Raw genomic sequence first — 14086 nt, forward strand, 5'->3', positions numbered from 1 at the left:
GAAATTAATGAAGTTTATTTTTGATTGTTTTAATCTATTTGAAGTAATCTCTATAAAAATAATATATCTAAATTTGTTTTAATTTATTTACTTAATTTTGTTTTGTTTTATGTAAATCTGTGTGCTTTATTTATCGTACAGTAATAATATGAATTTTATATTTTTCTAAAAAACATTTCTGATTTTATTTGTGAATAATAATATTTTTTTATTATTTGTTGGTATAAGTATTATGAAGAGTTATTTATCTGAAAACTTCAGTATTTAAAAAATCATTTCATCGTTTTCATTCCTACATCCAAACACTTTATTCATTTATTGATCATTCTCTAAAACAAATTTTTATCTATTAACGTACAAATTTGATTTATTTAAAATGACTGAATTTTCATTAAAGTAATTTATCTATACTATTAAATAAATTGGAAGTAGGTTTATGATTGTTCGGGATAACCAAAAAAAATAATCTATCAGTAATAAATTTTTACCCGTGTTTCTTGGCAAAACTGAGAAGGTTTTTGGATGTATTTCATCTCCAAAAATCAGTAATATATATATATAATGTAGTAGTGGAGATTTACCGGTTGAAGTACAAATTTTAATGAATTTTAAACTGTGAGCATCTATTACTTTATGAGCTAGGTTTGTACTAATTGATTATGAACAACTAAAAATCAATTTCTAGATTTCTGAGTTTCAAGGGTGAAATTGATTTTTGAATTTTTTTTTAAACCCTGTTATTTTTTTAATTTCTCAGTAACAAATCAACCTGATTTTTGGTGACTGTAATCTTCGTGTCAATAAACCAATTACTACACTTTTAAAATTCAGCCTTGAAAGAGGAGGAAGATTGTTAAAACATTTTGAACAATGATTGTAAATTTTTCCAATTCAGATTACAGTAAACAGGATATTCAGATTTGGGCTTGCAAATTCTCTTCAGATAAATATTTAAAATCAGTTTTCGGGGTTTTTTTTAAATTCTGATTTGTTTAAGGGGTGCAGAGATATATGGCACTGTGGCTCAACCAACACAGCCACTCCAACCGTTACTGTATATGTGACTGGCTGCATCTGCCTCCAGTTAGTTATTTGACTATGTATGTGTGACTGGCTGCATCTGCCTACAGTTATTTGACTAATAAACATATAATAAAAAAACTGACCGCGACGGGAAACACAAATAACCATTTAGTGCAAGTGATTTGCGACTGGGAGCTAGTAGTTATATATTACTAAAATGTCAACTATACATTATCCATAAAAGAATAGGACTTTAACTATATGTCTGTTCACAGAATGGATTAGCTTTCTACAGATCGTGGTATGAACTTTGACCTTTAACGGGTCACCTGTTGTCCAAAGCTTTCAATCATTAGATCTTGTATTTTCCTGATCATATCTACTATGATATGAATGTATGAACATTATAGAAGTTCATCAAGTAATTACTATCAATTACTCTGAAATCACAGAGAAACAGTTTACCGCGTGGTGTTTATATTCACAAGAAAATAATGAGGTGATAACATATATTTTTATAAACATAAAATCATTAATTAAACTACAATGCAGAATTCAATCGGTGATCGTGTAACTTAAGGGTCATAAAAATATATATTTATATATTGTTTGATCAAAAGATGTAATAACTACAAATTATTACTAATTCTTTAAAAGTTAAAATGAGTGAGAGCATGTAAAATGTATGCGAGAATCATCGATTAAATAACTATTAGTAAATATTCATAAAACAAAAATGATTCTTTAAAAATTCATAAAATGAAAATAGTAAACGATTATGATAAATAACATTATAACATTTAATATTAACACATTGTGAACCAGTCACGAGAATTCCCGCGATTTGTCTAGTTTTGTCAACAGACCGTTCACGAGAATCATCGGGTTTTGTACATTGGTAACTCTCATGCCATCTCTTATATTTTTTGTGAACTTCTTATTAGTTCTAAAGGTTCGTAGCCTTGACTGAATATTCTCTGAATATTTATACAAGTGTTTCATTAATAAATGCCCATTCATATTTGACCTTGAGATGTCATTCATATCAGCTGTGTAAGAGGGGATTTACAGCCAGTCTAAAAATGGCATCGCGCAAGAAGATGGATTTAAATCGTAAACAAGACAAAAAGATAATGAATTACGCGAATTACTTTATGATATACTATCAGATTGTCCTAGTGAAGATGATGACATGGATTCTAGCGATAGTGAAAGTGTTGTACAACAGGAAAGTACTCATAAAAGGCCGATGAAGTTGAATATTAATTCGGACTTGAAATCAACCGATCGATTTAGCGAATTTAAAAACTTTTGAGGGTATTCCAGGTTGGATTCTACCTACTAATAATGAAAATATAAATGATATTTATATAACTAATTTTTTTGGAAGATCTTTTTGGTATGATGTGTAATAAAACAAACAGATACCACCAACAAATAATAGGAGTACATTAGACAGTCACCTACAATTCTACAAACAAACGAAAAGTACAAAAAGACCACATTTGGACTACTGGGCCACTGACTCATATTGAAACACCAATTTTTTTCTAAAATTATGAGCAGAGGTAGATTCAAACAAATTTGGCAGTTTTGGTATTTTAGTGTCAATGAACAAGCAAGAAAAAACACAGACAGGTTGTATAAAATTACACCTCTTAATTCATATTTTCTGGATAAATTCAAGACTGTTTATAAATCCAAGCAAAATTTGTCTTTAGATGAAAGAATGATTCCCTGACGGGGTAGGCTGCGATTTCAAACATACAATCATACTAAAATTATAAAATATGGATTATTAGACAGAACGGTATGTGAGAGTGACACAGGTTACGTTTGTAACATGGAACTGCACACTGGGGAAGGTAAAAAATTGGAAGAAACTATTCTTTCTGTCCTTGATTGTAATTTTGGTTTATGGCATCACGTATACCAGATAACTATTACAATAGAGTTTCAACTGCTGAAAGGTTATTAGAAAATAAAACCAGAGTTTGTGGAACAACAAGGGCTAATAGAACTTTAGCATGCACTTTGAAAGCGAAATTGAAAAACTTGAAAAATGGGGAATCCACATTTGTCTGTAAGGGTGATGTGGTACTTGTTGGGTGGAAAGATAAAAGGGAGATCAGAATGATCTCAACAATCCACGGTAGTCAACAGAGCAAAAAAATTGTAAAAGGGACAAAAACAGGAGATGATAATTCCAAGCCTGTATGCATTTTAAAATACAACTATATGAAAGGTGTAATCATGCAGATCAGTACGTGTCATATTACTAGATTATGAAAAAGACAAGAAAATGGTACAAGAAGGCTCCTTCCTAATAAATTGTGGTCTTTTCAATTTAATCAGAATATACAACTGTTTGAACCCCCAAAAAAATATTGTATACAAGTTTTCTTTTGGCTGTGGCAAAAAATAGAAACACCAATAGTAAAGGAAACCTCACAAGATTCTGACAGCGTTTATCCAGGTCCTTCCCAACCAGCCAAACGTGCCCAATTTAGACCCCCCTACATAGACTGAGTGGTGACACAAAGAAACATGCTCTTGATATTATTGTTATTCTGGAGGGAAAAATATCCTACAAGAGCATGTAGTGTGTGCTGCAAAAAAACTTAGAAAAGAAACAAGGTATATTTTTAAGTTTTGCCAGGTACCTGGCAAAATTATACTATAACTAAATTATAATTCATTTATTATCCTACAACAGAGGATTTTAACAAAACCACCTACTACGAATTTACAGGGTAATTCAAAATGATAAGACTCAATTTAGTAACTATGTATTCAAAATTAGGAATTAATGACAAATGTGAAGTAAATTACATCTGATAATACAATAAAATTTTCAGATACAATTCATAAATGTTCAATGTGACAGATTTGATTTAAATGTTCAAATGACAGATTTGTTGGTAGCAGTGGTACGTAAATTTCATCTATCACAAACCCCCCCCCACAAAAAAAAAGTCACATGAGTGAGATCAGGTGATCTTGGAAGCCAGAACAGAAAGCCAGGTCTTCATCCCTGATGCATTCTATTCATCACTGAGTTAGATTCATTCAGATAGCATCTGAATGAATCTATCTACATGATCTGAATGAATCTACATCTACGTGCCAACGAGAGGAAGAGAAATCTTGGGAATCTTCACTTAGATGAGAGAAAAGTAAGTTTTTCAGCTTGTCCTGGTACGTTATCCCAGTTAACTGTATGTTCCACAAAAAGAATGATCCATAAACCTTTTTTTGTGGTAGGGTGCAAGACACATTAACCTTGAGGAGTCTCTCAATAGCAGTTCGTTATGAGAATTTTGTAATCTCCATATGCAAGGATTGTGTCTATTCATTTTTCCACAGAGAAGGAACGCTGCTTCATCACTAAAAATTAAATGTGAAAGAAAGTGTCATCTTCCATGTCTTCAAATCTTTGTTCACAAAATTCAACATGATTTTGATTTGTCACCTCCACGAAGAGCCTGAAAAAGTTGTAGGAGATATGGTTTGAAAACTAAATGACACCTCAAAACACGCCAGACACTCGGTTGACATTCAAAAGTTCTATGCTTGCTCTATGGGTTGACTCTCTTGGGCTTCATACAAAACTTTCTTCAATTCATGCCACATTCTCCTCTACCACAAGTGGTCCACCCATGCTCTTGCCATTACACAGACGCCCTGTTTGTTCAAACTAGTGAAACCGACAACATATGCTCTTCCTTGTTGAAGGGTTAATGTTAAATCAGAGACAAAATGCACACTGCACTGCTGTTGCCAACTGAGATTTCCCGTACTAAAGAATACAGAAAACACTGTGTAGCCATCTAACAACTGACACATGTCAGCAAGCACTCTAACATAGCAACTGCAAGCACTCTAGCAGTCATTTATACAACAGTTTGTACTCTAGTAATGTTATTTAAATCTTTCTGATCAACTTTCTCAACCGCTACATAGATCAGTCAGATACATTTGTAGTTCAAGAAATATTTACTAAATTGAGCCCATCATTTAGAATTGCTCTATATTGTCAGCAAGCAATTAATTTATAAAAAAAGAAAAGAAAATCTGTAAAATAGCATGGTAATTTGCACACTAAACTCTGCAATACAAATAATAAAGCCTTATCACTGTTTGAATCAGTTAAGTGATAAAAGAAAATGAGGCTGTTTAAAATAATGTTCTGTGACATGGTTTGACATTAATAGCAAAATTATAAGATTTTAATAAACCACAGCTACTAAGGAAGTCGCTTAATGTATACATCAATATTTCCTTTGTAAAAGGGTGTGACAGCAGTAACCAGCGATTTAAATTGGTGCAAAAAACAAAAGCCAGTAGATAAGCACGCTGATTTCTTTGTAGATTTATACTTTTTTTTTTTGTCTTCAGTCATTTGACTGGTTTGATGCAGCTCTCCAAGATTCCCTATCTAGTGCTAGTCATTTCATTTCAGTATACCCTCTACATCCTACATCCCCCAACAATTTGTTTTACATACTCCAAACGTGGCCTGCCTACACAATTTTTCCCTTCTACCTGTCCTTCCAATATTAAAGCGACTATTCCAGGATGCCTTAGTATGTGGCCTATAAGTCTGTCTCTTCTTTTAACTATATTTTTCCAAATGCTTCTTTCTTCATCTATTTGCCGCAATACCTCTTCATTTGTCACTTTATCCACCCATCTGATTTTTAACATTCTCCTATAGCACCACATTTCAAAAGCTTCTAATCTTTTCTTCTCAGATACTCCGATTGTCCAAGTTTCACTTCCATATAAAGCGACACTCCAAACATACACTTTCAAAAATCTTTTCCTGACATTTAAATTAATTTTTGATGTAAACAAATTATATTTCTTACTGAAGGCTCGTTTAGCTTGTGCTATTCGGCATTTTATATCGCTCCTGCTTCGTCCATCTTTAGTAATTTTACTTCCCAAATAACAAAATTCTTCTACCTCCATAATCTTTTCTCCTCCTATTTTCACATTCAGCGGTCCATCATAGATTCATACAGCACTCCAAATTTTTTAGTTGCTGTGAAGCATTTTGCGTTTGCCAGTTTTTCTTTTTTTTAAAAAAAAAGACGATTCAGCAACTGTGACATGAATTTAGACACCATTTCAACAATAGAAGAAATGTTAGTCACAAATGATAAGACCCTTTAAATTGAAGGAACATGTAAAGGGTGTGAGTGGTCAAACAGTGATACACTCATAGCAATCAAAATTGTTTTATGCAACATAGAAATTCAGACCTACACCCAAATAAGTCAACAAGTTTAGGTCACCTAAGAAAGAGAACGCAACCTCATTTCGGTCTGTGCATTAGCCAGGGGAAAATCCCACACCCACACCCGAACCCATCATGGTGTCTCGCGTGGCATTACCAGGTCACAGGACTGCCACCAGCGGAGGAAAGCCACACTCCCGGTCGCACAGACCACCATACCACGGCGGCACAGCCACCCCCACCAGCGAAAGCCCCACATCAAATCACAAACAATATCAATCCACCATACCACAATCCACAATACCTCCAACCAATCCAATGCCAAAGCCGGAACCCTACCACCATCAAACTCCCTATGCAGACCGACACACCGCAAGGGAGCGGAGAAAACCAACCACTATAGACTACTCGTGGATCATCCAGTTGGTACGCAGATCCAGAAAGGACTGTATTCTCTCAAGTTCCCTAACAGCTCATGAATGTTTGACCTCATATCAGGGGCAGACAGAGAATGTGGTCCACTGTATCATCAGTCCTGCAATCTGGGCATTGACTAGAATCCACTAAACAAAACCTAACCAAACTCGACCGAAAGGCACCATGCCTGGAGAGAAACTGTACGATATACTGATCAGGGGAGACCCATCTAATCGCACCTAAATTAGACACTATGGAAATATATCATACGTGTAGCGACCTGTGGGGGATTCATGACCTGACCTGTTAAGATGCAAGGCCCAGGTCCTCAATCTCCTGCTTTCGTTTTGACGTCAATAGGTTATTTACCTTGGAAATGTAGCGTCCCTTATGCTCATTAGCCAAGATATCTATTGGTTTGACTCAGACTACAACACAGACTCCCTCCTGCGAGACTGTTCTGTAACCGCCTGTAACAGCCAGAAAGAGGAGTTGCTGGGCCAGCAGCAAAATGTCCACACAATACCTAAAAGCCATGTGGTGAGCCCAGACAGGCGTAGCATACAGCATGTATCCTCTAGAGGATACGCATGGTACAGTAATTCAACACTCAATTGGGATGAATGACTCTACGGATTCCACAAAAAGCATAGTAGCCCTTTTTGCTACATACTGTAGATGTTCCTTGAACCAAAAATTCTCATCAAGGATAACACCCAGGTATTTTTGAGTTGTAATATACCAAATAGGGAGGCCAGCCATCCGAACCCGGATTTGTCGGGAAGCAACCAATTGGCCCTTAAGTAACATCATTGTGGTTTTCTCTGGACTGAAAATCATCTTATGTTGGAGACTCCACAGTCAGAGTGTCGCACGAGCAGCTCGAAATTCTACCTCGTTACGTGAATCCCCTTCAGTCAGTAGGAGCGTGTTGTCAGCATAAGCGATGACACGACAACCACATGGCAACCTTAAACGCAACATCGAATCAAATTCTATGATCCAAGGAAGGGGACTCAGAACACTGCCCTGAGGGCATCCTTTAATTAAGGTCTTACAAACTTCCGAGCCGCCATCAAGCAGCATCTGATGTTTGAAATACCACTTCTGGAGCACTTCTAGTTAATTTTGTGTACGATTACGCTTCTGCATCTGAAACAGGGCAGGGACCACCATAAGTTGTTAAATGCCCCAGATATGTCCAGAAAAATCCCTAGTACATATTTACAATGGTCATACAGCGAGTACAGTCTACAATGTTCTGCTAAACATTCAGAAATATTATGCACATCAGATGGAAATGTTTGAATGATGTTACACATGGCTGTGCATTTTCATCCATTTAAAATTCAAATGGTACAAGAATTACACTGCGTTGAGATTTGCATCAGTAAGTAGAATTTTGTACAAAGTTCTCAGAAATAATTAAATGCAACCACAATTTCCAATGAACTTAATAACAAAGACGAGGCCCATTTTTATCTAGGTGATCATGTCAATAAACAGAATTTCAATTACTGCAGACAGAACACGTATCAATCTCCTCCACGTATCAAAAAAGTATCAATGTGTTATGGAGTTAGTGTATTTGGAATTTTGGAACTGTATTTTGTTTTTAAGGCAACAATGGCAGAGCAATAACAATATAATAGTGGGTAGCAATCACATATGTGCTTTTCTACAGTAATCAAGCCACTGATGTTTGACCACTTGATGTAGAATAACCTTTAAAAAATGACACTGTATGCAAAAAGCTTTGACAATAATTAATAATAATGTTGAAAATATCTACCTAGGATACACAATTCATTGATGTATACTGTCATCTATTAACACTTATAAAGATAAAAATAAATAGCAATTATTTAAAAAATTTTAGACAATGGTCTGGCATGAATCATAACATTCAAAAAGATTGCGATTATCAGAAACTCTTGGTTATTAATTCTAACCTGATATCTAAGTATAATATGTAAATGATTCCTATTCAAGATCTTTTTCATCAATTTAATAACTAAACTGAAAGAGACAAGAGTGAAATACAGCATTTCTTGGATTTCCTAACAATTATTTTATGAAAAGTATAACATGGAATTCAGTTGTGGAGTGCTTCTAGTCATCCAGAAAGGGTAGGTATTTTACAGAAATTTATTATAATTATGCATTCTCACAAACTCAATTCATGGCAGCAGCAACTGTTCAAGATAATGCGAATGATTATTTCTACAACCATGAAAATATAAAACAAATTAAGCTAAATTTCACCAACAGTAGAAGAAATGAAACCAAACACTATTGTAACAAAAGAAATAAAGGTAATTTATGTAGTGGATATTTCAGAATTACAAGGTGTGCTGCTACTAAATAAAAAGTAAAAAAAATCTGGAAACACTACATGAACTACATAAACCACTAATTAAGTAAACCTCCTATGAAGTGATAGTAAAATGGATAAATAATTGGCTAACCAGTTCACATAACATCAATGACTGTTAAATTATCATTTATTCATCAACTTAGTAAAATAGCAAAGGAAGAAAATGACTAACAATCAATAAAAACATAATCCGATAAAAAAACTAGAAATTTAACTAATAAAATTATTAATAAAGACACAAATCTGACAAGGTTATTATAAAGCTAGAACAAAGTTACAATTACTGATACACAGAAATCTATACTAATAATTTTATTTAAGAAAATATGGCAAATGAAATAAAATAATGGCTTATAAACTTAACTTCATAAACAAAAAAAAAAATCATGATTCAATACATAGGTAGAGAAACAAAATAAGTTTATAAGACTTAAGTTTGACGACAACTATAAATTAAATAAGGCTGGTGGTTAGTTTTCCTTCTGATATACATCAAAACACTGAAATGTAACATGGTTAACAATTAGTAAACAATGTTAACTAGGCAAAACATCAACGACAACTGAAAAGGGAACAAACATACGGAAATAACAGTTCATTTAAGCAGACAGAAATTTCAGGTAATTATGTAAAAATTATATCCTGCAAAAGAATTGACAAAAATATATTTTAAATGAAAAAGGAAAATTAAACTTTCGAATGTTACAATGGTTACATAATTTTCACCAGTTTATGTTTATAATTAATTAATACACAATGAAACTAAATCAACAAATACAACACTTAATCCGTCCCAGAACTTCAACACAAAACGCCATAATGTTTGATAGTTTTCACTTCAGGTATTAATTTCAATACGTAATAATTTTACCGTTAGAGCAAGCTGCTGTCGGTTCATACATTACGTACAGATCTTGTTTCAAATTATAAAAAATGGTCGAGAAACCAGGGAAATAAATTTATACGGACTTAGAATAAAGAAAAAAAAAATCAGTTCATACACAAACATTTCAGTATACAACAAATAATTGTAAATCAAGTTACAAGCCAACGTCACCGTTTGCTTTGTTCAAGATTTTTTTTATATAAATAATTCTTAAAAACTAAAATAAAATCTTTTTAACACTAACAAAAATTTACTTTTTCTACATAAAATTAATATTAAAAAGAAATTCAATATTTACAAATAGCAAAATATCGTAACTTACATCTTTTCTTTTCTTTCCTCGCTTCTTATCAGCCATATTGCTACCAACATAACTACGTTTTCAATTCCTTACAAATGTAGTATTTTAGAAAGTAACAAGCCATTTGAAAACATTGATATAATTTAAATTTTCTACGTTAACGAAAAACCTTATATATTTATTTTACCCAAGAATTAATAAGCAAGATACTTTTATAATAACAATTTAGTGGAAAAATAAGAATACGATTTTAAAGAATGTGATATATCACTATACATTTTGATAAGAATAGCAAAAATTATTCTAATTTATTTAATATGTAGAACTATTTAATAAAAAAAAAATAAAGTTATTTTCGAAAATAAAGATTTCAGAAGATACGAAACTTAAATAACCTTTAATCTTCACCATTCAACACGTTATAGTACAGCTGACTACATTTTAATGTTAAGTTTAAAATAACGGTACATTAGTTAAAAAAAAAAAAAATTAAGAGCTACTAAAAATTAATCTATTCAAACGTATCAAATATATTCTTGTAGATTAAAGTTTTATATATATTACAAGAAAACGTTAAACTATTACAACAAACAAATATTTCATTTGCACTTCAAGACATTATAGCAAGTCTTAAGTTTTGTTAAGTCGTCTGCGGGTTGGAAGAAGTATTTCAAAAGGGGGTTGGAGAACATACGGTTCCAGCGCTAGAGTTAGGCGAAAACACACGCGGCGCGCGCTCACATGAGCCTGTGCGTTCGTGTATGCCTCTGTAGGCAGCAGAGTGAACATTGCCTTATACTACACTCACTGATACTTACCAGCACTGATCCAGTGGCAAAGAAAATAAACTTCTGTGTGTCAACCAGCTACAACTGCACTTACAAAACTTAACTATTTGTACGTGTAATGCTCGTACAACATTTTTACATTTTATGAACTTAGAACACATTCTAAGACGGTACAATATTATGGATAAAATTCTCTCATTTTCACCCAGCAGTAATATGTCAAGAGAATTATGTTTTTATCAGTTAATATTCACCGGATGATTCTAAAAAGATTTTACAACTTTAAAAGCATATAAAAATTTATTGAGATAACTTACAGATTCAGTTGAGGTCTCTAATGTCCTATTATTAACAGGATGAAATATCTGAGATCTAAGCATTATAAAATATCTAATTGTTAAGTATTAGTGCAGAAATTATATTGAACATGTCATTCAATGGAACTGAATAAATTAAAAATAAATCCAATTTTATAAGATTTAAAAATAAGAAGAAAAGTATATTAATGTCATATTTGGTAATAATAATACTGTGTAGGTGAAGTTAGGTTATGCTTCAATAAAACTGGTGAAGTTTTTAGGTTAACAAAATTGATTATATAATCTTGGAATGATGATGTAAATCACACGTGGAAAACAAAAAAATAAACTTATACATTATTGCTGTAAGACTAATACTTAAACTTTATGATAATAATTGATAAGAGCAGCTTACCACAGATTAATAACATTTCACATTCAAGGACTTTTATTGGTCATCGTCAAAATACAATTTATAATTTCTATATTACAAAAGAAAGCTATTAAGTGTAAAATAAATATGAAACATATAAGCAATCTTTTAAAGATGGTTCCTTCATTATTTATTTATGAAGTAACAATCAATTGTTGATAGATAATTTTTAAAAGAAATTTAAACAATCATATTAATAATAATGAAAGATTTGCAACAAATATGTTTAAAAAGGTACACGAAACACTAAGTTATTTGAAATAAACAATCCTATGTTCAGCCAAGGTGCATCAAAAATACATGACATTGATTTAGTTACGATAGAAAATGTTTATGTGAACAATATTTAATTAAAGAAAATTTTTACTTTCTGTCGCCAATCCTAAGTTGGGTAGTCACATATTTAGCATTAGATTAAATTTAACTTTTGATTGTCCTATATTTGTAAAAAAAAAATATATATATATATATATATAAAATATTTTTGATGCGACAATTGGAACAGTAATACAGAAAGTTGACGTTCAATTGATTTTAGTCACTCAACAATGAATCTTCTGATAATGAAAATTAGTTAAAAAAATTCATAATTTTTAAAACTACTCATAGATTCTACACATTTTTTACAGTGAATGAAATGATGGAAACCATACCTCTCTATATTAAATTTTTTTTAAATTTCGATTTCCATTCCCATGTACATCAGAACTATTTTGTCATACATTATGATGAACCACAGATATGTACAAAAGTACTAAACAAAAGAAAGTGAAAAAATTATTATGAATTATCATATTTCAATTATTGTCTTTTCGCTTAGATCACTTTAGTCAGTCCATTAACCAAGTCTCTTCAGTGGGGTTGTTTACACCTTGTGGTCCTCTGAGTACTTTTTCCATGATATGGAAAATAAAAACAATTATATTTCCATTATAAATAAAGGAAACACCAATGATGTTTACACAATCTTTTTTCGTATATTTTTGTAAAGCATTTTATTCCAGTCCCTTGAAATCAGCTTTCAAAGAATTTTTCTCAAATACAAAGAACATTTATATCATTGTTACAAGCTATAATTAATTTACTTATCTTATTTTGTTCATCTAGTTATACTTTTATCTCATCGATTGAGGAATGGCAAGATTCAGTAAATCTAATAAGAAATCTTGTGCCAACATGATTGTTTAAACTTCCAATTCAAGATTTCTAGTTTCTTTATTACAAATTTTAATTAATACATCATTTTCTTACATCAGATCAGTCCCGCCATACCACTACTCTCTAACACTTTTATCAGACAACAAACCAGTCCTCGTTTTATTACTGTCCAATCTTTCATGGTAAAGGAAAAAATAGCGATTACTGCCCCAATATATAGCCGTGGATATAATATAACATTTAAATTAAAAAACTGCATTGTCTAAACCACTACACTGGCACTTTTCAATCCATTGAAAAATATGAGTATTTATCACTAAAAAATCATAATATTAAACAATTCATTTCTATTATATCCCAATAAGACCAGCAGGAATGAATGATGATGATGACTCCTGTAAATGTGTTGAATACTTTTTTAAATGTGGTATTTTTTCTTGATATATATTTTGTGGGGAATACGCTGAATATTTCAATATTAATTTAAATTTTAATGTTAATGTAAATTCTCTATATTACATTTGTTAGTTCAGCGACTAACAATTGAGACGGTTACATAATTAATTTATCAGTTGTGTTTTAATTAATAGGGTCTCTTGTAAGTGACAGTTTCTACTTTATTACAATTACATCTAAACAAAAAGTCATTTTTCTACATTTTCTGTTTTTTAAGAGATTTTGGATTTATAGAAGTCTTATTTTTTGTGTTCACTATTTATCACTCTTTTATATTAATAATAAATCATCCATCATCATCATCATAATAACTGATCCTAAAATTGAGGCGTTTGATTTTCAAATTTTTGTATATAAATCTACTATATAATTACAGATAATAGAAATTATATCTCTACTCGATAATAAAGCTTTTTTGAAGCGTAAAATAATTTTAAATATAAAAATTTCTTTTTACTGTCATTAAATTGTTTATTGTATTAATGTCCTCATAATTATTTTCTTTTTACTTTACCATATCCTTTATAAAAATTATTTACAAAAATTTCCTTTTAGCATGTACCATTACAGCCATATGAGAGGCTGTAAATATGATAAGCTAATAAAAACAGTTTTGTGATTAAATTTATAAATATAACAAAAAATTTCATGTTGCAGAAAGCTTTTTGGACATTATAGTAAACAAAGCTCTTTTCACAGTTAAGAT

General features: G+C 31.6%; 1 protein-coding gene across 1 annotated transcript in view; it reads right to left on the reverse strand.

Annotated features, from left to right (window-relative positions):
* The window catches only part of Trp1 (translocation protein 1), a 46745-nt gene extending 36352 nt beyond the window's left edge, over positions 1-10393 (reverse strand). Inside the window, exon 1 of the mRNA XM_075380846.1 lies at positions 10268-10393. Coding sequence (XP_075236961.1) covers positions 10268-10303 — 36 coding nt within the window. The 5' untranslated portion in view covers positions 10304-10393. The remainder of the gene's footprint in view (positions 1-10267) is intronic.
* Between the last annotated feature and the right edge of the window lie 3693 nt (positions 10394-14086).

This window comes from Lycorma delicatula, chromosome 13 (genome assembly GCF_047948215.1).
Source record: "Lycorma delicatula isolate Av1 chromosome 13, ASM4794821v1, whole genome shotgun sequence".
Taxonomy (NCBI): domain Eukaryota; kingdom Metazoa; phylum Arthropoda; class Insecta; order Hemiptera; family Fulgoridae; genus Lycorma; species Lycorma delicatula.